This window comes from Callorhinchus milii, unplaced genomic scaffold, assembly GCF_018977255.1.
Source record: "Callorhinchus milii isolate IMCB2004 unplaced genomic scaffold, IMCB_Cmil_1.0 Scaffold8, whole genome shotgun sequence".
Classification (NCBI taxonomy): Eukaryota; Metazoa; Chordata; class Chondrichthyes; order Chimaeriformes; family Callorhinchidae; genus Callorhinchus; species Callorhinchus milii.
In genome coordinates, this window is record NW_024704749.1 from 17,207,567 (window position 1) to 17,230,837 (window position 23,271).

General features: G+C 39.7%; 2 protein-coding genes and 2 long non-coding RNA genes across 6 annotated transcripts in view; 2 read left to right on the plus strand and 2 right to left on the minus strand.

Moving 5' to 3' along the window:
• col27a1b (collagen, type XXVII, alpha 1b) overlaps positions 1–15,271 on the plus strand; it is a 167,294-nt gene extending 152,023 nt beyond the window's left edge. For both annotated transcript variants that reach the window (XM_042337353.1, XM_042337354.1), the window contains exons 46-61: positions 5–58; positions 565–672; positions 1,386–1,493; positions 3,971–4,078; positions 5,388–5,441; positions 6,007–6,069; positions 6,561–6,614; positions 6,782–6,817; positions 7,493–7,510; positions 8,314–8,349; positions 9,050–9,076; positions 9,487–9,552; positions 10,174–10,342; positions 11,205–11,314; positions 12,518–12,736; positions 13,146–15,271. In XM_042337353.1, the coding sequence (XP_042193287.1) occupies positions 5–58; positions 565–672; positions 1,386–1,493; positions 3,971–4,078; positions 5,388–5,441; positions 6,007–6,069; positions 6,561–6,614; positions 6,782–6,817; positions 7,493–7,510; positions 8,314–8,349; positions 9,050–9,076; positions 9,487–9,552; positions 10,174–10,342; positions 11,205–11,314; positions 12,518–12,736; positions 13,146–13,292 (1,377 nt within the window). In that variant the 3' untranslated portion in view covers positions 13,293–15,271. The remainder of the gene's footprint in view (positions 1–4; positions 59–564; positions 673–1,385; positions 1,494–3,970; positions 4,079–5,387; positions 5,442–6,006; positions 6,070–6,560; positions 6,615–6,781; positions 6,818–7,492; positions 7,511–8,313; positions 8,350–9,049; positions 9,077–9,486; positions 9,553–10,173; positions 10,343–11,204; positions 11,315–12,517; positions 12,737–13,145) is intronic.
• On the minus strand, positions 5,577–6,069 carry LOC121849558. The gene is made up of 2 exons (XR_006085260.1): positions 5,904–6,069; positions 5,577–5,683 (listed from the first exon to the last, which is right to left on the minus strand). It is a non-coding gene; the product is annotated as an uncharacterized LOC121849558 (long non-coding RNA).
• On the minus strand, positions 6,631–20,793 carry LOC121849557. 2 transcript variants are annotated; one of them, XR_006085258.1, is made up of 3 exons: positions 20,620–20,793; positions 9,290–9,398; positions 6,631–6,784 (listed from the first exon to the last, which is right to left on the minus strand). It is a non-coding gene; the product is annotated as an uncharacterized LOC121849557 (long non-coding RNA). The 2 variants fall into 2 exon arrangements; XR_006085259.1 differs by lacking the exon at positions 20,620–20,793 and adding an exon at positions 14,568–14,628.
• LOC103183043 (alpha-1-acid glycoprotein) lies at positions 17,474–22,107 on the plus strand. The gene is made up of 6 exons (XM_007900282.2): positions 17,474–17,611; positions 18,973–19,115; positions 19,926–19,996; positions 20,310–20,420; positions 21,273–21,376; positions 21,880–22,107. Exons 1-6 carry the CDS (start codon positions 17,501–17,503, stop codon positions 21,976–21,978), a joined length of 639 nt encoding a protein of 212 aa, XP_007898473.1. The 5' UTR covers positions 17,474–17,500; the 3' UTR covers positions 21,979–22,107.
• The last annotated feature ends 1,164 nt before the right edge of the window (positions 22,108–23,271 follow it).

The window sequence follows — 23,271 nt, forward strand, 5'->3', positions numbered from 1 at the left end:
TCAGGGACAAAAAGGAAAACCAGGATCACGAGGAGATTCAGGAAATCATGGTACTCCGGTACGTAAGATACGGTGTATATATTTTTAGGGAGGGCGGGGTGGGGGGGGGGTTCAGCTGGGTGACTGTCTGACGTGGGGAAATTCTGCTCCGTGCTCAAGAATAGTAGTGTCCAACCGGTCAAGAAGTTGCCCCGTCAAACACCCACACTAGTCCAATCCTTGCCAAAGGTCCAGTAGCCACCGAGCCTCCGATAACTACGGCCATCCATGTATTTGTTGGCCAACTGTATCCAAACCAGACTTGAGAGTTGTACCTATCTCGGCCGCTTTCACATGGAAATTTCCTTTGGCCATGGAATGTAGCGCTATACGCTCGACATCATTTTTTAATTGAATCTTAAATACTTTCCTGCAAAGTATTGTGATTCGCAACCAGTTAAGTTCACCAGAGAAGCAGTTCTTTACTACAAAGGCTGTATGCTCGTTACATAATAAATCAGGATGTTTTAAAGCTTAATAAATGTCATGATTTTTTGTAAATTATTATTATTTTTAACGCCCCAGGGTGCTGTTGGGCCTCCAGGACCGAGGGGTGTCGTTGGCCGACAGGGACAGGAGGGAGCACCAGGTTTGGATGGGATTCCTGGCCAGAACGGCAAACCGGGAGTGCAGGTAAGAGAGGGTTTCGGAGAATCATACAATCTTGCAGCACAGAAGGAGGCCATTTGGCCCATCGTGCCTGTGCCAGCTCTTTGGAGAGCTACACAATCAGTCCCACTCCCCCGCTCTTTCCCCATATCCTTGCAATTTTCTCCTTTTCTATCTAATTCTCCTTTGAAAGTTGTTATTCAATCGGTTTCCACCACCTTTTCAGGCAGTGCCTCTCCTCATCTCCTCTCCATTATCATCTCGATTATCTCAAACAACCTTTTATTACGTCACGTTTGAGGAAGTGTCTGTCTTGTGAACAAATACTGCATTCTGTACCAGTAAATGTAACATTTATCCGACTGGGTTTAGTTCACTTCACTTGTACGACATAACTTGTGCCTTAACTCCCATCTGAATTATGTTTTGTTTACATTCGTAATCAAAACCCCAATAATAAGCAGTGAAATATCCTCCAGTAATTTGACGATCGTTGCATCAGTGATTTTTTTAAAAGTGTTTTTAACACTCATGGCCGTGGAGTTGGGAGCACAACCTAATCATTTAGATGTGCCTATTACCGCAGCTTTTGTTTAGCTTCTCCTTAAGAAACTATCACCTCTCTGGAAGAATACCACAGGAACTGTACAGTGAGCGGCTTAGACATATTAGCTGTGTGTCCCCAACAGCCCCACCGTTTACGACATGTAAATGTTTCCCTTCCTCTTATAACATAGGGAGAGCAGGGAGATGATGGAAACATAGGACTGACTGGTATGCCTGGAGCCCGAGGCCGTGTTGGTTTGTCAGGATTGCCTGGATCTCAGGGATCCCCTGGGCTTAAGGTGAGCCACTTCAGCACTTCCTCTGCCACGATTCTCTCTCTCGATTGTGCACCGTCGCGGGAGAAGGAGAAACGACGGAAGTAATTCTGTTACAAGGTAGATTATCTGCACAGCTTTCACTTTAATAGAATCTTATCAATTCAAAATGGGTCAGAACACTTAGCAGGTGATTTCTGTCAAGGGCGGTGACTATTTTAGTGCGTCAGCCTGGCTGAGTTGGTAAGACTCTCAGCTCTGAGTCACAAGGTTGTGGTTCAAGCCCCAAGTCGGGACTTGGAACTAATCTAGATAGCCTATGGTGAATCTGCAGTGAAATGCCGGGATGTGCTGTCGTGTTGCCGTCCTTCGGATGAGACCTTAACCGGAGGCCCCGTACACTTGTTCAGGTGGACGTCAAAGGTCCTGTCCACTATTCCAAAAGAGAAGGGAGTTTCTCCTGAGTCCCAGTCAAAACTCCCCGATTCAGTCCATGGCTGGTTGTGGGACATTGCTGTTCACTAATTGGTTGCTGCCTACAAAACACACAGTCACTGCACTTTACAGTATATATCCTCTGAAGTACTTTGGTTTGTCCTCCAGATATGAAATTATTATTATGAATTATATTTTGTGGGCAACAATGGCAGCCTCTGTACCCTTATTGTCCAAGAAGCAGCCATGACATGTAAAATCAAACATTAAAAAAAACTATATTCTATGGGATGAACTATGGACTCAACCAATCGATGAAATGGGACATCATTCAAGGTGAATTTTCACTTTGCTCCCACAAGCAGAATGTTATTAATGTTATTTCCTTGAAATTCTATTGCTCATCTTGAAGAGTAGAATTCCAGAATGACAGGTTAACTCGGTGTTGCTTTGCGTGGTCGGCAATATAGAACAAAACCATAAGACATAGGCCATTCGGCCCCTCAAGCCGGTCCCGCCACTATATATTCAGTTTACTTTGGCAAAACTGCTTTAAGTGACACTTTATAATTGGAATCTCAATAGAAAGGCTAAGTGACAATTCACCAAATGTGTTCATCTCAGTCTCGTCCTCTTTCCCGAAGTGGATTCTCCAGCAACTGACCAACGAACCTGTTGACCGCCATTTCAGTTCCGTTAGATGTCTACAGTTTTCATTTAGGAAGTAAGACGTCTAGAAATGAGACAATGTTCCCTTTTAGCAACCATTCTTGATTCCATTAGCTTGTTTTGCCTCCTCCGCCGTCGGTTCATTCCTGACCGGCCCACGTGATAGAGAGATGAAACAAATGTGATAAAGGAATGAGAGAATGGAGTTACAGCATCTTAAGTATCTTAAAAGGCTGGAAATGTTTTCTGATTTGGTGTTTGGAGCCTCCTGTGGATGAGTCGGGTTTATGTTTATGGCAGTTGTCTTCAGTTCCCGTCGGTAATCGCGCAGTTATGTGCTAAGTTCATGTTAAGTCACAGTAACTGATGGACAGGGTTTAACTAAAAGCAAGTTCAAATCCTTGGTTCAATTTATTACTATATAATCCAATAAACGTGTCAAAATTATTCCGGATCAGGCGATAACTCGCCCTCTCAAATTTTGGGGGAAAAAAAACAAACTTGAATCTTCCAAATTGAGGCCCATCCACAAAAGCTGACAGATATGTTATCCTAATTAATGCCCGTTTAGCCCCTGTGAAAGAATTTTGTGTATCTCTTGCCTCCAGTCCCGGAAGCGTTCGTGCAATCCTACTCCTTTGCGTACATTTGTGAACGAAATTCTATCCCCGGATTTGGGCCTCACCGATGCTGATCAGAAACCAAACTGCCTCAGGAACATTGAACCTTAACCTGCCAATTAAAGTGGGAAAACTATCAACTCAAAAGCACGCTCTTTCCATTCAGAATAACCTGACAAACATCCCCACTATTTTAGATGTGGGGTTTTTTTTCCCCCCCCTTTAAATAACATTATTAACAGTTAACGATGTACCAAGCAAATGATCCAACTTCATGCAAACCCATCCGTGCGTGCCGAACATAAGCAGGAAGCTCCCAGGACTGACTCAGGAACTGTTAGGATTTATATTGTCACTATGGTGCTACTCTGTGGCAGCCCTTCTCTGTCTCTCTCGTGGTCTAATTTTTACTGGCTTCCTGAATCTTTCACTCTCTGCCTTTCTCTCTTTAATTTTCCACCTCGCTCTCACTCTCTCTCTCTCAGCCTCTTTGGTTTTTTCGTTTTCTATGATCTTCTCTGTGTCTCTGTTGATTTATAACTTACTATCCCACTCAGTTTCTGTTACTGGGGACCTTATGCAGAACTAATTCCTTCTGTCAACACAGATAGTCAGTGTGAGAATATAAGTCAATTTTACCAATCAATCGATCTTTAGTTGATAATATGGTAGTGCTAAGTTGGAGACTGACGGATTCTGCTCCTGGATTTATGGCTCTGCTCTTATCAGCCTGGAACTAAAGTTAATAAATCTATGTTTTTCTCATTGTAATTGCAGGGAGAGAGAGGTTTGTTAGGTCAGGAAGGACCATCAGGGAAAAAAGGAATGGAAGGAGGGGCAGGTCTACCTGGGAACAGAGGAGATCCAGGATCTAAAGGTCAACCGGTCAGTCAAATTTCCTTTAGTTAATCACTATTATCCTGTAATATTAACTGTCAGCAGAAAATTCAGAGGAACGTAAGTAATGAGTTGTCATCAGCATCAATTTTTTTCAGTCCAGTGCAAAAATTAACGCTCTACAGCAAGGTTATATCCCACTGCTTGTCCAGCTCAAACCACCATCAAGGCTTTACTTTGCTGGCTGACCTGTCATCATTTGTGTCGTATGATGTCCACAGAGGGTAATTAACAACTGGAACACCTTACTAGGAAGGTGATTGAGGTCAGGACATTTGGACTTCATCCAAACTGATCTCGTGATCTTGTGAATAGAAGTGGGAAGCCACGTTTTAATCAATCTGCCCTTTTAAATCAACCATCGTGCACTTTATTAGCTGAATAACTATTGCTATCTTAGCAGTGTTTTAGTTACAGCTAGAATGACCATCTTCAAACAAAATGATGGTGGAGAAATGTGGCTTGTAAATTTGTCATTTAGGTCCTGTTGACAGACCTTATATAAAAGTTTTGTAATATAAAGATTTTGCTTTATTCTCCATTCGATTTCAGTGACTTCATTAGAATCCGACATGCGGATTCGGATAACCCTTATTATGAATAATTGCAGTATTTTGGTCTTGTCTATGGTTTTCTGTAAATTATTCTGATTAAAAAATGAAGCCTTTTAATGTTGAAAAACAAATATGGATTACTGGCTTTTCTTTAGCAAACAAAATAAGCAATAAAAATTGAAGTTTGTTACTAAGAGATTAAATACAGACCAGAAATGTTGTTTTTTTGTTTCCTTTTTCCATTCATTTAAGTGCATCTGCCAATGATTTTATGAAGCTGGATGAAAGTACGGAAGGAAGAAGTTTAAAAATTCATATTAATTGGGATCTGAGATTATTTAATATTCAATCTCTCGAGTTTTTCTCTAAGTTTAGACATTCTACTCTTCATAGTCACTATGTTTCAATCCGACGTCAACAGGAAAAAGATCCAAAATCATCATGAAGGAGCATGTTTTTCTCGAAAACCTGATTTCTTTATTTCCAAGAATTAGCTACACCTTCAACTTTGTCGTGTAATTATACAAAACATGTAATATCCCAGGAAGAAATGATAACTCTCCCATTTCTTCCTGCTGCATACTGGTAACCCAACTGCGAGTAACCTCGGAAGAAATGGCTAAACCTGTTTGTGGAACACACAAAACTTGTATGTTTTCAGACTCGCTTCTTCATTACTGCAGAAAAAAAGTCTTGACTTATGTGCGGCTGATTATCAACTAAACCATTCTTGTTGATTTCAGGGAGACACTGGAGAATCTGGCTTTCCCGGGCTGATGGGAGTATTTGGACCCAAGGTATCGAATCTAGAAACAGAATTGACTTTTTATTTTTGTTTGACCAATAAATCCCCAGCAGAGCTGATAATACTAACGCAATAGTATACCGACGATCAGCACCTCCAAAAGACGAGGGAAAAGTGGCAACATAGCTGATGCTGAACGTTTTATTGTAAAGTCTGGAATACAGGAAAACATTCTCCCATTGAGAATCTTCTCAATCTTTTTTTGTTCCACGGCAGCTTTGATCCTTGAACCTACTTGCATGACAAAAAAAATCAGTAAAGATATTTTGTTTTCTTGAGTCTATCGGATGCAAAACGTCTATTAACTGCAATGCGTGTGTGTATAGTGTACAGAATAAAGTGCAACAACAGTGATTGAACAGCTAAGAATCCTAGGGTCCATGAACCATCACATTTCTGGGAAACAAAAGTGCCGTTTCTGGGATTATGAGAATATTGTGATAATCTTTGTTACCTGATTATTTTGTTGATGTTTCTCAGTAGCGAAGGGTATCAGCATCCAGAACCAATAATGACCTTGTTGTATCATTATTATATCTTGATTTCTTCTTGTGTAGGGCTATCAAGGCGATAAAGGCTTCACTGGGATACAGGGGCCAAAAGGGCCTCCGGGATTAATGGTAAATGTTTATTTCAGCAAATTGAGAGATTTTTTTGGAAAAAGATTTATTTTTCTTGTTTTCACAATTTTTTGTGAAGAAAGAATCCAAACACACTGAATTGTGAGGATAAAACTGTGTGTGTGTGTGTGTGTGTGTGTGTGTTTTACAACTAATCTAATTTATAGTCCCATACCAAATAGTGCAGAACACATCCGTGAAGTCGTAGACATAAAAACAGTGATGCATTTTTCTTGGGAACCACAATTTCGGACGGTCATCGTGCTCAAGAATCATTTTGGCAAATATTCCAAAATCGTATGGTGTACAAAGTCACAATCATTTATTTTTGACTTGATTGTCACCTACACCTGAGATGCAACCTCGGCTCAGTGGAATGCTGCCAACAGTATTTGCCGTCAGCTGTGTGAAGTGCTTTGAGATGTCCACTTGATGTGTAAGGAAGCTGTGATTTTTCTTTGGCCGGAGATTAACTGGTGTTATCTGTCTAGGGCAAAGAAGGCATTAAGGGTCCAATTGGTATGGTGGGTCCCACAGGACATCCTGTAAGTGTTTTTCTTTCTTCCTTTCTTTCTTTTGTTTCTTCATTGCAAAGTTTAAAACAAAATCGCCCGTCGTTCTGATAATTGCAGCGAGCACGTTTTTCTCGACACTCGATAAGAATTCAATCGATTCCAGACAGTCAATCAATCTTTCGACTTTGCCTTTGTAGGGTCTGAAAGGTTATAAAGGAAATCGAGGTGAAACGGTAAGAATGACTAACTGGAAGGACTTACATTAACATTTTGATTAACTTTGTCCGTCTGTTATTTGAGGTGGATGACACAGCTACTTATTTTCTCCTGATATATTGAGTAATAAGCCACCACGTCTCATCAGGCTCAGTTCTTAGGGCTCTGGCTGTTACAGACGGGTTAGGATCATATAACATTCTTAATTGCCCTTTGGCACATCTCCCTCACCTGTTATCTCCTGGTGATCAAATACGAGATGAACAAATTGGAAAGAAAGACAATTGTCAAATAAAACGACGGGTCGATATTCCTCGAGAGGTTGCGGTTTCAAACCTTTGTTCCTATCCATATTTAGCTCAGGAATTTGTTTCACGAATGAAAAATTGAGATAAAGATCCTCGAGACTGATGAGCACCCATTAATTTAGGTGATGGTCTCCAGAATTCTGTGCAGTGGTTTCCCAGAACACAAAATACACACAGTCACACCACTTTACAGTGTATCCCGTGATGTGTTTTGAGATGTCTTACTGATATGATGAGGCGGTATAAAATGTATAAGTCAAAACAGGGGACCGCAGGAGGTGAAGAGGGAATATCTATAGGATGATGTGTGTAAGTACATTTCTGAGAACTGTGTGGAACTCTTACTTAATCATTCTTTTTTTCCCTTTGTCCATATGATTGCAGGGACTTCCAGGCCCAAGGGTAAGATGTTCCTTTTAGTTTATGCTTCTTAAGTCTCTTTCACCCAAGAAGAGTAAATGTGGTGCATAATTGTGCTGTTTATGGAGCTAATTTTGATAGGGATCAAAGCAATGCTATTGACCATATAGAGTCCCTGAGCTGATATAATTACCAACCTGATTTTATATTGGCATCAAAGCTCTTTCATGGTGTTAAATACTTATTTTCAAATTGCTTTGTGTCATTTACTTTTGCTTCAGTCAAGTCATCAGATGTTATTAAATAAACGACGCAAAGTAAACTATTTGAACTATTCCCGTATTGTTTTTAATAGGAGTTGCTGGCACAGCCTTAGCTGTTGTATTTGCCTATATAAAGTTATTTTCATTTCCAATGAATTAGAACTTCTCTAAAGTGCTTTGAAATGTTTATTTTTTTTGCGGAAGTCACAAGATAAATGCAAATGATTGCATCCACTCTTAAGATCAATTTTGAGACCATCTCTTTTCATGTAAATTATCATTGATTTTATCCGTTTTAATCCACATTTTCAACTGTCCAAGTGTCTCTTGGAATCTCCTTCGTATCTGCAATGAGTATTGAATCATCATACTTGAGGTTTTATTAATTTGTTTTATTGATCTCGAATCCAGCTATAAAGTCATCCAGACTCTCTCAAAATGAATTCAAAATGTATGTTGGGTTATGTAACCTATTCTTGTGTGGCTCTTCTTCCGATCTCTATCCATTTTCTGTTCTTGTAGTTTCTGCCGTTCTTAATATGGGTTTATATTGAAATCTAACAAGATTCTTTAATCCTTTAGGGGCCAATGGGTCCCCGAGGACTCCCTGGACCACCGGTAGGTTCTTAATTATTTTTTTGGGGGGGGTTTAATATTGTACTAAAAAAAAAGCTTTATCATCTATGGATCTGCCAGATATTACGGGTCAAAATTTGTGGGATTCCTAATCCGTTCCAAAACTTTCCTTTAAGGAATGCTTTTCGGAACACCACTAGGTGGTGTCCTCTGCGAGTAGAGTACTGTGGATGATTCCCTTACCTCAGGAAATAATAATAATCCTGGCATTTGATATTGCGCCTTGTCACGTCTTCGAGACGTCGCACAGAATATATTATAAAGTGCAGTGACTGTATTTTGTGGGCCAATTGCGCGAAGCAGTGTCCTACAATCAATCGTGGATTGAGTGATCAAATTATTATTATTACTTGGAAGGGTTTATTTACCCCCAAAATGGAGTTATTCGGACCCTATTTAGGTACTACATCAGGGTCTGTACGATAATTGTTTTTTTTTTAGCTTACTACCATTTCATTAACTTTGCGTACCCATCAGTAAAAGTTATTTTTTGGCCGAGGAGATCAGGGATTTCCTCCTTCCCAGGCAAATAAACCTTGGGAAGCTAACTAAAGAAATTTAGGAATGACTTAAAGAAAATCCTACAAATTGGCCCCAAACGTAATTAATAAAAATGCATCGTAAACGAATAGAATGTCTAGAATTTGAACTGATAGTTGACTCACTGTCGTCTTTTGAACAGGGTCTCCCTGGAATTCCTGTTCCAATCGTAAGTATTTTTGTTTTCAGTTCGAAGTCCTGCTTCTATTAAGTTAAATAAAATAGCTGCTTACCCTCCACCACTCTGACCTAGATAAGTTTCTTTTTAAAAAACATCACAGATCTTTGAAACCATTCAGTAACCTGTGTGGTTTCGATGTGACCTGATGTACTGCAGTGTGTGCGAACTGTATTTCAATCACCGATTCAATCCATTTAATACCTTCATGGCTGATTGTCACAGTTTTGTAGATACTAGAGATTGAATGTAGGATCTCCTCTTCTGGTTGAATGGTTCAATAGCAAACTTCGCCCACTGAGCCATCAGCGCACTGGTATTAAAAGGAAAAAAAAAAGGGTTATTTTGCTTTTTAGTCCTGTAGTCCACTTCAATCATTTTGTGTCATTTTTTATTTTCAGAAACATGAGGATCTAAGTGCTGCTTTTCAAGCTTTTATCGACACAAACACTGCACTCAGGACAGAGGTAACGTCACAGGAATGAAATCTGCAATTGTAACGTTCCTTACAGTCGTAACTGGATGTGTCTGTTGTGCTGAAGCTGCAAATATGCAGGTGTAGGAAAGGACCCAAATCAATCCCATTTAAAATTGCACACACCTCTGAGACATCTTGGTTCAAGTCTGAAGAGCTATATTGATGTGGCAATATGGCCCAGTGTCCTATTTGTCCTTGGTTATTTGCTGTTTGACATGGCGAGCAATGAAAGTTAACATCCCTGGATCTCTGTCAACTGTGCTTCAGGAACAGGATGACCTCTTCTGATCCCGACTTGCTGGAAATGTACACACATGGATACTTAACTGGCAGCAGGGTTGGACTACCCTGAAATTGCTCCCTCAATTTCCAGCCCTTTCTGGATCCATTAAACATCATTTTGAGCCCCACAGTGTGTACCAAACCCCGCAGGCTTAACCAGTGATTGTTTTCATCCAATTGAAAAATGTTGGACAATGATAACATTGGATCTCTTTCCAGGACACCAAAGGATTGGCCATTTGAAATAAAAATCCAACCTGTATTTATTTACGCCAGTGGAAATCTTCCATTTAAAAAGGAAAGTTTTTAACCTTTCTCTCCTCTGCAGAACTATCAGAATTCAGACCTACCTTTGATCGACCAGGGAGCAGAGATCTTTAAGACTCTACACTACCTCAGTAATCTTATCCAGAGCATTAAGAACCCCCTGGGCACAAGAGATAATCCTGCCCGTATCTGTCGTGACCTCATGAACTGTGAGCAGCGAATGAATGACGGTGGGTTCAAATTATCACAAGGATTCCGATTTGAAGCACATGGCTAACACGGCTGCCCTTTTAGCCGGGAATAACAACAACAAAATGACATTTATAGAGCGCCTTTCACGTCGGGAGGATGTCCCAAAGCGCTGAACAGTCAGATGTCGGGGCCCGAGCGTGGGGGAGGGTGGGGTGAGGGAAGGCAGAGAGATGGGAGGGAGACGGTCGAATAAGTGCCATTTCTTGTAAATATTTTTAATATTCCTTTGCAGTGGTTTGTGACAGTCATTGTCTGTTCGATTTTTTTTTGAACATTGCTAACTATTGGAATCAGGTGCTCAATCTCAGCTTAACTTTATAGATAAATAAATAAGTTTGTATGATATAAAATCTCCTATAGTTGTCCAAATCTGATAACTACCTTCCTGCACAAATTCTAAATAAATTCCAATCTCCAGAAGAGCCCAATTTGGAAACCGGCTCTTTTTAAGGACAACGGAAAATCAGCTTCCAAACTGGGACGCAAATCTCCACAATTCTGTGAAATGTTATATTTTAAGACAAGTTGGTATTAAGGACGACGTGAAATTTCAAGCGAGTTGGTCCTATCAGACCTGCACTTTCGGAAGGAATTAGACTGGACTACAGAGAGAGAGAGAGACGGGGATCAGAGCTCAAAACCCTGAGCGCTGTGGGCTTTGAATATGCCCAGTAGTTGAATAACCCATCTAAAAATACAGTCGCTGGCTGCACGATAAAAGTGGAGCATTCTCTTCCGACCATTTTGTTTGTGTGGGGTTCCAAAATGTACAATTCCCCTTTACTGCTTCACCCCCTCATGCGTACAGTTCTGAGATCCTTTTCTTAATTCCTTTCTTAGGCACTTACTGGATTGACCCTAACCTCGGTTGTTCCTCTGACACCATCGAGGTGACATGTAACTTCACAAAAGGCGGGCAAACCTGTCTGAAACCTATTACTGTGTCAAAGGTAACGCTATAGTCTCCTGTATATCTTATTCTGTTTTTTTTTTAAAAAATGCCTTTACTATATCTTCGTATAGCTGAGAAAGCAGCCCTGCACATTACTGCTTAGACTGGAGCAGCTCAAACGGTCTCAGATCTGAAATGTTTTTCCCCCCCACGGGGCACCTTGGCAGATGTTTGATCAATCGCCTGCATTGCAGGTGTTCTGATGGGCGCGAAACGACTGCTAAACTGACACATTTCTAGCTCGGTCCGTAAGAAAAATAAGATACCAGAATTAAGCATTTTGCGTAAAGTACATCACAAACTCGCGCGGTATCAAAGAAGGCTTTTGTTGGTGCTTTTGCCCACGTATTCATCGCCATCTACTTCAATTATTTCACCGCCCTCCTGGTCAGCTTCTCCGTGATGGCCAAAATCCAATGGATTGAAGACTCCACCATGCTTGTCCTTACCTGCACCAAACCCCACCCCCCCAGTCCTTGCTGGGCTCCCAATTATTATTAGAACGGATCGGCTTCAAGATCCCCATACTCGTTTACAAATCGCTTCCTGCCACAGCGCCTGCCCAATCTCTCTGACCTGCTTACTCCCCCACTCCACCTCCTGCCACCTCTGCTCAACCGGCTCCCCGCCTCCTGCAAGTCCCTCGTCCCCTCCGCTCGGCATCAAGCTCCGGCACAGTTAAGCGCTCCGAGACGCTATGTTGTTGTTAGCTTTGGTCCACTCGTCGCAATGCCATCTGGTGTGTTTTAGTGGCATTGCAGCCCCAAAACACTGCAATATGGACCATTTTATTTTGCCGGTCTATGCTCTGGAAATAGGAAAATAGAGAGAAAAAAAAAGATCTTTTCCAATAAAAACTAAGCTTTGCTGCAAGCCATGAGGTCCTTGTAAGCAGAACAACATAATGACCTTGCATTTATAGCACATTTCACGTAAATAAATGTTTCAAAGCGCTTCGTAAAAAACAATTAACTCATTCATTAAAATATATCTATTTTTTTCCCCTTTTTCTCCCTTTCGTCTTGGATCAAACTACAGGTGTTTTCCTATTATCCGCTGAGACATTTCCCTGTAAATATTTTTAGATTAAATTTGATTTGTGGAAGTCAGGTATTAAATAGAATCAAATATACATATATACTACATGTAATGTGCATTGGATACAACTATTAATATGATTATTTTCTTGGTTTTTTTTTAGTTGGAGTTTTCAGTGGGACGGGTCCAGATGAACTTCTTACATTTACTGAGCTCTGAGGCGGTCCAACATATCATCATTCACTGTCTAAATGTACCGGTATGGACAGACAGACAATCAGACAAACCGTTCAAACAGGCCGTCATGTTCAAATCGTGGAATGGCCAGATGCTGAAACCAGGAGGACAGTTTCTACCAGAAGTACTCCTGGACAACTGCTGGGTATTTGATTCTGTATTTGATTTGTTATTGAACTTAGTTTCATTGTAACTAATGAAATATAATATTGCGCCTTATCACGTCTTGTTGACATCTCAAAGCGTTTCACAGAACATACTGTAAAGTGAATTGACTATGTTTTGTGTTTGATATAACTATGTAGCAAGATAAATTTAGTAAACCAAAGACGTTTGGACGTCTTCAAAGTGCCTCGGCTCGTCTCAGAATAGGTCCAATACAAAGCTATTTTGTTTATTTACTTCTTAACATTCAAACAGAACAGAATCATAACACCTACATAGAGTAACAATTCTAACAGTGAGATCCTGTAACAAAGTGAGTGAATGTTAGTTAAAAGAAAGGATTTAGTGTGTTGTAAATTAACCTCATTTTATTTTTCCCCACTTTTCAGGTACAGGATGGTCGATGGCATCAGACACACTTCTTTTTCCACACCCAGGAACCCAATCAACTGCCAATCATAGGTGTTTATAATTTACCGCAACGAAAGCCTGGAATACACTACCATCTAGAGGTTGGACCTGTTTGCTTTCTCTGAGCTATTGACTGAACCATCAAGTCAAGAGCAAAGTTATTCTTTATTGTGTATTTAATAAAACTCAAGGAATCGCTGACATGATCGAAAAATGTCACATTGCTGGTAAAAGGTTATCAATAGTTTTTTTTTAAAAAAAATGTTGAGAACTTGTTTTGTTGGAGCTTTTAACTGAAAGCACCTGAATCGAAGTCCTCCACCTATAAACCAAAGAGTGTTGAGAGAAATGAGAACGCCTATAATTGAGTTGCAGAAAATTCATCGAAACAATCGCCTGAAATGCTATTCATTGAAAGGTTTCACAAAACCGACAGCCACTACTGAGAAAGAGTGGTGCGCGCGTACGAAATAGAAGGAGCTGGTGGTTTGCTTGGGTCTGCTAAGCATTTCCAATGTGCAATAAGAGGGAGAGAAAGGGGAATTTACAAGAGATGTCAAAATTGTCTAAACCCAAAACATTAATATTAATGACTCGAGTGGTTCTAGCGTTGTTTCGAGCCACCGATTTTATCAGAATTAATTGAGATCGTGTGCAGGGTACGAAACAGAAAAGGTGCATTAGGAACCCAGCAATATAATACGGTGCTAATCGCATGAGCTTCCTGGGGTGATTTTCTACCTCCTGTTGTCTGGTACTGGTGCTCACATCCTCATGTTTGTTTTCAATTCACATGCAATTTTCAAATCCATGGTGCTATGTAAATTACCACAGAGCAGAAAGAACGCTTGTGAAAGAGATCTCAATTTTTTTTTTTTTTACAAGCAAAATAGCCCCTCTCTCTCTTCAGGCAGTCTGAGAAACAACATTATTTGTTAACTTAATTTTTTTGAAAAGTGCCTTTAAATATTGTAAGGGATTTTTTTTATATTGTATTTCAAAGAGTGAAAACAGCAGGTTTTAAATCCTATTGTTAAATCACTGATGGATCATTTTTTTAAAAAAAATTGGGGAAAATGATAGGTGAACTATTTTGTGGAATGACAGTAAATCATATTGTCTTTTCTTACTATGAACACTGCTTTGTATTTGTACAAAGTTGACCCTGAAAGCTGTAATTAATATTTAGGGAAGCTTTATTATAAAAAAAGGGGAAAGAAAGTCAAAAAAAAAACATTTTTTTTTTCCTGATATAATAGTAGGCTTTCCAACTGCTCCATAAATGTGTGTAAAATGTTTCCGCAAGCTATGATGTATACAGTGGATCAATATTTTCCAATCTGCTATTTAATGTTATTTAAATGTTTTAAAACCATGGTTTAAAAAAAAAATCGCCTTACCCTTTCACACAGATGTCTATGTTTTGAAGTAGATCAGTCTTTTGTAGTTGTAAACTTGTCACTTCAGCAACCAACTGGTCTTGGAGAGCTATGTAGAGTTCTTGTTTGGCTTGTCTAATGTGTAAATTTGGTGCTTGGAAGAAAAGAATATTTCAGTGTCTCAAATCTATAAGATATTATTGCAGAGTTTTAAACGTGTACTGTATAGGAAAATGCTTTAAGCGCTTCTTTTTAAAAAAAAAACCTGGAGATTTTTTTTTTGTGTGTTTTTAAAATTGTGAAGAAAATATGTGAAGAATCTAGATTCTAAATACATTATTAAATTTATTTCACTTTTTGAAATCGGTTACAGTTAAACGTCAGCCATCAGAATACCTCAGATTGCATTTTGGTACCATTCCGAACACACTTCCATTTTGATTTTGTTTAGGTTTTATTTGTTGTTTGGGTATTTTTTTTTCCTATTCCATTCGCTTCTCTTTGTTTGTCTGTTGCTATAGAAACAGAGTTACCATAAAATGGTCATCTGCAGACGTCATTATCATTATCGCCTTAGTCGCAGAAGTTTGAACGTTCTGTACAACAGTTCAGTATTTAGCTGTGAAGTACTTTATTCAGCATTTGCTAGTCTCTTTGGGGCTTAGACTTCCATTGTTTGAAATTAAAGTTTTTGGAACTTATCGAAATAAACATTTCAAACTGAAGCAATGACATCTAGTTTGGCAGTTTTGTACATTATTCCAGAAAAAAAAAAAAATGCAATCCAACTTTCAGAAAGTAGATGAAGATAACTTGTGCTGAGAACAAAATTAAAGGCCACATTTTCTCCATATTATTATTATCACTCTCTTCAGACAGCACGAATTACTGCAAAAATATCAGGAAACAGCTTGAATTCTCCAGAATCACACACTGGTTTACAAACAACTTCCCTTTATCTTGTTACCCCGTCTTCACTATCAATAATAATAATAAAATAATAGGTCCTTACATTTGGTATAGCACCTTTCACAGCCGAAGGACATCTTTAAATGCCGCGCAGGACGTATTGCAGTGGAGTGATTTTGTGTGCAAAAACAGCAGCTGATTGCGCACAGCACAAGTCCCAACAAACAGCCGTGAAGTGACTGACCAATGTTATTTGGGGGGGAACACCAGGAGAAACTCCTTTCTCTTTTCAAATAATGCCATGGCTTCTTTAACATCCTTCTGAACTGCAACAGGACCTCAGTTTAATGTCACATCCAAAGAACGTCACTTCTAACAATGCAGTACACACCCCTGCACTGGACTGGAGTCTCAGCAAAGAATAGATGAGTTTCAAGACCCAATGCGTGTCTGAACACACAATGTGCTGACACAGAGGAGCGAGAGCTACAAGCTGAACTGAAAGGTTGCATTGCGCTCAAAGAGCCAACTGTTTATCGTTGATCTTTCTCCCCCCACCAAACTGGGCCTCGATGTTCTGCTTTGGAATATAATGGAATATAATAGAAAGTGCCGATAAACTGCTTGTTCAGCCGCCATCGTAATGAAAAGACAGCATTAAAATGTAGCTTTCATAAAAGGGTTATTCCTTTCAATGAACACTGGCCACACTGCGCTTGATCCAGCAAATAGCAGAGCTGATGTAGGGATATCTATGTCAATGCTGAAACTTTAGATCAATGGAACATTCTGTCTGTTCCCAACAGGAATTCTCTATTCGCTCAAATGTAACAGCACAAGTAAGTAAAGGGTACGTCACACCCAGAAAATGACAAGAACTCAAATGAAGAGGAACTCCCTCAGTATAATAAAGTACCAGGCAGGTCACCAGAATAAAGCGATGAACCTAAAAAGATGTTAAAAAGGAATGAGCACAATTAGCAAGTGACATAAAAATAAAATAAAAGTGACATAATCCTTTCATAACCAGCCTGGTTCAGGTGGTACCACTCTCGCCTGTGAGTCAGAAAGATCTGTGTTCAAACCATATTTCGGGTCGAAGAACTTCACTGCGCACAGAAAGACCATTCGGCCCACCGTATCTGCGCCTGCTCCTGCAAGAGCAATCTTTTCAGTCCCATTTCCCTGCCCTTTCCATATATTCCTGTACCTGACTCTTCTAAAAGTATTTGTCCAGTTCCATCTTGAAGGCCAATATGGTCTCTGCCTCAACCACTGCTCTCCCAACAGGGCATTGCATACTCTTAACTACTCTGTGTGTGAACAAAATTCTCCTAACCTCCCTTTTGCTCGCATCCTATCTGAAATAGTCTATCCAACACGAGAGGAAATAGTGCAATAAAAGCCCAAAATAATGTAAAACATGAAGAAAAATTGGCACTGATCATAAGAACATGAGAATTTGCTGGCAAAAGAAGACCAAGGTCCATTTAATTCACCTTCTCCCATCCTGGCAGTTGCTTGACATGTCGTGTCCCAAACTATGTACTGTATCCTGAGATATTATTTTCTAGACCAGCTAAGATCTAAGGCCGAAATAACTTCCTCATTTCCTATGTGCTGTCCTCGATTGATTTCTTCTCCAAATAGCTAATTCGCTCTGATATTTACTACTCTGAAAAGACATTGAGATGAGCGAAGCTGAGGGAGCACAGAAAAGGCCTCACATTTCGCTCAAAATGATTACCCGACAATAATCAACAAAAGCAGCTCTGTCCACGGTGTTGTCACAAAATGACACAAATCAGCAGAACAGTGTACAATTGCATCACTAAATTCTTTTAGATCCTGTTCTTTCTTATGGGCGTAGACTCACAGTAACATAATCGAAAGACATGTTGCAATTACCCCAGAAGAAACCAAAATGTTTTTTTGTTAAAAAAACTGAAACAGATAACCATTACTGATATTCAGTCGGTTATAAATACTCGTGCTACTTCCCATTGCTATTCAGTACAGCAGCACCGACAGACCCAAGAAGAAGAATGGCTGTTTCCGTCCTCTTGTTCATCTCTGTGGCTCTGGCTGGAGTTCTCAGCACTGCTTCGCAGGCCTGTAAACTCGAACCAGTAAAGATCGACCTTGCAAACCCACAGGTAAGACAAACTCTCTAAAAAAAAATTGCTTAAAAGATCAACTTGCACTGACCGGAGGTTCAGTCTCTTCCAGCTGCTGCGGGCAATAATCAAGAGTTGTAATGATCTGACACGAACTATCAAAAACGGGTTGGAACGGGCAAATAGGGAATAGAGCGATGTTCATAGAATGTATTCATATATATATATATAAAATCATAATTACTCTCTCCCACCCTCTATCCATGCTGTCAATTTACCTTTAATATCGGAGGCCTGAAATCATACTTTTATGAGACTATTTTTGTCTTAAAATATAAGATTTCACAGAATTATGGAAAACTCTGAGCTGATTGTTTCCTTCCCAACCTTGAGGCTAATCATTGACAACTCACTGCCCCACTACCTACGAGTAGCAAATTCTGCTCTTATACGAATTTAACAGTTTTTTTTGTTCTGTATGACACAATCATCATACATTGCCCTGTATGTATCCTCTGAGAGAGAAGTGGGCTGTGCGTTTCTAATCATTATTGGTAATTAAAAGATCATAAATGCTGTTCTGCCCTTTCAGTCACAAATTCTCTCTCAGACACATTTGGACTCAGTTTGTTAGAAGGCACAATTTAAAATGTGTGAAGATTTTGAATCCAGAGCAGTTTTTTCTGATCTCGGCACAGCATTGTCAAACTGCTTACAAAGGACAGTCAACATAGAACAAGGACTTAGATACTGCACTTCCATTTTTACAGAATACAGGCATTTACAGAATAGAGCTTGCTGGATATATATTGCATTATTCTGTTTATGATTATAATCTGTGATTAAAAGGTTTTTAATTCCAAAAACAATATATGCAAAAATACAGTTAAAAAAACTCTTGCCAAAGGATCTTTAGTAATTATCCGTTGATGGCAACTCATTAACAATGAGCATGATAACACATCTTTATTATAACTTTATTATATAACTCAAATACGTGATTTGGTGTCCAGCTTCAGTGCTTAGAACACTCGCCTCGCAAGCGAGACCTGGGTTTGATTCCCGGCAGGGCAGAACGTTGGGCAAGTTTCCTTACTCCACATGCCTCTATTTACCTAGCAGTAAATAGGAACCCAGTTGTTAGTCGAGTGGCTTTTCTGGGGAAAATAATCCCTTAACAAAATAAATAATTTGGTCACTCAATCCACGCCTGTTTGTGGGACGCTGCTGTGCGCAATTGGCTGCCGCGTTTTGCCCACAAAACATACAGTCAATTCACTTTACACTTGTTATTATTATCACTCTCTTACAAGTGCTTTGAAACATCTAGAAGACGTGAAAAGTGCTATATTCAATGCAAGGATTATTCTTATTATTTTCTTCTCTTTTTCCTATTGCAGCTAGCTGGAAAATGGTACTTCATCCAAGTAGCTACAGAGGTGGAGCTATATCAAGCACGTTTTGCCAACATTGACAATTCATATTTCATAAGCACTCCTGACGTCAAACTGAACAAAACAAATATAAAAGAATACAGCCAACTGTAGGTCATATTTATTGCCTATTACATAAGAGTGTAAATCTAGGTTCAAAAAGTTTCACTGTACATGTAATCCCCAGTATACTCCAATGTAAGGGTATTCTTTTATGACAATTAATTTCAAGGGGTTGTTTAAATGGCTCCGTTTTGTATTTCAAGGTTGCCAGGTTGTTTAACAGACAGAGGTCTCAGCACTGCTTGGAATGACAATTCTCTCGAAATATATATATATATACACATACATATGGAAAGCTTAATCCTGTTCCTGTTAACGTTTGGTTGGTTCTATGCATTTGAGTGGAGGGTTTTGAATCTCAAATGAGATGGAATATGAGGAGCATCTTAATACTGGAGCATTCCATTTGAGAACAAAGTCAAATGATGTGACCCAGCAAAAGGAGGGAAATGAAAATGTCTCTCTCAGTCGTGGCTATTAGACAACCACACGCCACCAAGCTCAACCTGTCCCCAATATGGGTGTTAGCACCTCTGTGTCAATAGGCTAAAGAAGGGGAATAGGCTGAGGAACAGAAATTCCTAATATTCATCCAGTGTACATATCTGGTTGCTGTGCAAGGCAGGAATAGTTTCAACTATGATGCCCTTCACACCTGCTGAGCCAAATCATCGAGGCTAAGTATAAAGAGCGTCTACTTAGAAAATATGGCTAACACCCATAAAACTGTACTTCAGTAAGCGCATAGGAATGTGGGAATAGGAGGAGGCCATTCAGGACGTCAAACCCTTCTATTTAAGTGAATGCCTAAGGTGAAAAATTAGTAGGGTAAATAAATTATTTTTTTCTTTGCCTAGAGGAGACTTGTGTTTGTCTACAAATACAGACTATGTCGTATTGGAAAATGGGTATGAATTTACAGATGGAGGTAAGCAGCTTTCAGATTGAATTTTTTACTCAGCTAAGCGGTTCCTCAATCTAGACTTGTTCCAGTTCTGATGAAGGAATATAAGTCCATTCAGCCCCACCGACATCTTAATATTGGAGCATTCCATTTGAGAACAAAGTAAAACGATATGGCCCAAAAGAAGGGCGTCTATTTTGCGCAGCTTCAGGTTGGCGCAGACCACAGCGCAAATTACAATTACGTAGGTTAGTAACCTCTCCCAAAAAGGATTTATTTGCTGTTCTGGAATGTTTCGAAGGGTGTATTAATTCAATAATTGTGTTGCTCCCACAAGCCAAGAACATCAACAACTTTCGGATCATCAAATCGAAGATAGACAACATGTTGATCATAGACTATCAATATCAAATTGAGAAGATGGACTACCACATGCTAACTCTTTTCAGTGAGTGATCAATGCACCAATTCTCTATAAATAAGTTTCTAAATTGAGCTCTACAACTGCACGCACAAGATACTCCTTATAAGTCTGACAAAATACCGACCAATAGCAGAATATACAAAGTACAAGGCAATCCACAAAACCTGTCTAAAGCTAACTCAATTCCCCCCAAAATTGGTTCTCAGAACCATTGGAAACTTACTTTACTGTGGCATAAGATTCTTCTCCTAAAGGCAAGCGACTCGTGTTGTCCAGAGACACGATTCCACAACTGTTGCTGGGCCCTCTTGTCCTGCGAGCCTGAACAAGAAGTGTCTTGGGATTAGTCAGATGGGAAAATGAGGATCATCACAGCTGAGCCCAATCTAGTGCACTCAGCGAGGGTTCATTGAGTAATGAACCAGTGAAGGAATCCTGGGTGATTTACTCCCTTCCTGAGCGTAGGGGTATAAAGACTGGAATGTCCCACACGACAGGAAACACAGTCACTGCACTCTACAGTGGACGCGCTACATCAAATGCAAGGATTCCTACTGTTGTTATTTGTCGTAAAATAATTAATTTTGGTCCTTCCTGGATTCGTTTAATTCCGAACTATCTGTTAGACTTCGAGTCAGGGGGATAGGCAATGACAGAGAAACATTCGGAGTCAGAGATTTTAAAAAAAGGAGAAAGTTAAGAGAGAAAAGGGTCAAGAGAGAGCGGAAGGTAAAGAGAGAAACGCAGAAAAGTGGAGAGAATGGTAGAGAGAGAACTGGCACAGTGCAGTAGTTTAGTGATCGTGTACTTGTTGATGAGAAAGTGTTGAGTATTTTCAACAAATATTGGTGTCCTAAATGGTTTATTTGTAAACAGAACGGAATCCAACCGCCTCAAAGGAAGAGATGGAAATCTTTGAAAGCTACACAAAATGCCTGGGATTAGATAAGGATAAAATCAAAGCATTTCCTCGAAACAAGGTTCGTTGTTAATGATTAATCCTCCAGATCTGAAATGGGTCGCTGTTTTTTTTCCCCCCAAAATATCTACTTGTAACATTCTACAGCGAGTGGTCTGAGACGCTACCCTACGCTAAGGGGCGCTATATAAATGCAAGTTGTTAGTGTTGTAGCCAGAACCAACCTCTTCTCAAACCTTCACCATCTGGGAAGCTTGTGAGATGAGCCCCGTGTGTGGTTTGGCCTCTGCTTTTTATCCCTTCCTTCAGGAAATATTGAGCATTTGCTCCCCACATCCTTGGCTGTCATCAATAGCCTGCTGTGTTGGGAAATTTAAAATACAGTAGACCCGTACAGCGTACTCTAGCGATGCAACGTGTTAATGCACTAAAACATTATGTTGTCGACATTGCAGTAATTTTATTCTTGATTCTAAATTAATAATCAGAGGAGGTTGCACCCATAGCTAAATAGTGAGAGCAAGATTTCACTGTGCATTTCTAACACATTCCTTGTTCTCTCAGAGCGAGTGCAAAGAAGAGAAACAAATAAACTCATTCAATGCTACAACACAAGCACAGGATTTCCTGGAAGAAAAAGTTTTGCAAAATAGAAACATCTGAACCTAATCAAGACAGAACTCACTGAAGCGCAAAGCAACTGCAAGAAACTTACATCATCCAGAATCTTTAAACTTTCTTCATCGTATCTTCATCAATTTTGGCTCATTTTCAATATCTAATTTGCTTTAATGCAGAAAAACAGTTTTAAACTAAATAAAATTGCAACAAACTACTTTTCTGCTTCTTAACATTCATTCCAAAGTTTTGTGCCAAAAAGAATGTAGTTTCAATTAATCAGCAAAAACACGCTGGGGATTAGATTAACATGTTTCACTTTTCAGCAGGGAGTGTAACAGCAGTACTATGCAAAACCAAAACAATAATGATACGAATGAACAAGAACTCCTTTCATAGCCTTCAAGTGCCAGTGTCATGAGCGGTAAACTGTATGCCCTGATCTTCATCGTAAGAAATATAGACCCATGGTGTTTCACCCACAAAATACAGTCATCCACTTAACAGTATATTCAGTCATCCATTTAACAGTATATTCAGTCATCCAATTAACAGTATATCCCGTGAAGCGCTTTCTGAGACGTCTCAATCACGTGATAAAACGCTATAGCAAATGCAAGGATTATTGTTATTGAGATTTGCATTTGGGAAATCAAACACATTGATCCGTTCTCTGTATTCTTTCAAACATTATCCATTCAAAGAAAGGATTGCCAACACATCTCACACTAAAGTTCACTAGTCCTAAAACAAAAAGTGGTGTGCGGGAGCACGGAAGGAAATCTTGGAATGTTAATTCTGAACATCTAACCCATCTGATTTGGTTTCAGGAATTAGTCCAAATCGTTTAGTTTATAGGCTCTGAAAAATATTACCACTCTATAAAACTTGTACAAACATTCAGCATCTATCAACAGCCACTTGTTTTAAAAAAGTGAAGTGAGGCCACCTGGCGGAAGCAGCATGAACTGCCGGGTTAGAGTAGAGAGCAGCGGTTAGAGCACTCGCTTTGCCAGCGAGAGACCGGAGTTCAATTCCAGGCAGAGGGCGAAACCTTGGGCGAGTTTCCTTACTCCACACACAGCCTGATAATAATCACTCCAAAACAAAAAAACAATAATAAATTGGTCATTTTCAATCTACGACTGTTTGTGGGACGCTGCTGTGCGCAATTGGCTGCCGCGTTCGCCCACAAATATACAGTCAATTCACTTTACAGTATATTCTGTGAAGTGCTTTGGGACATCGAGAAGACGTGAAAAGCGCTATATCAAATGCGAGGATTATTATTATTATTAGAGAAGAGTAGTTTAAACGCTTAATTCCAGAGACTATTAG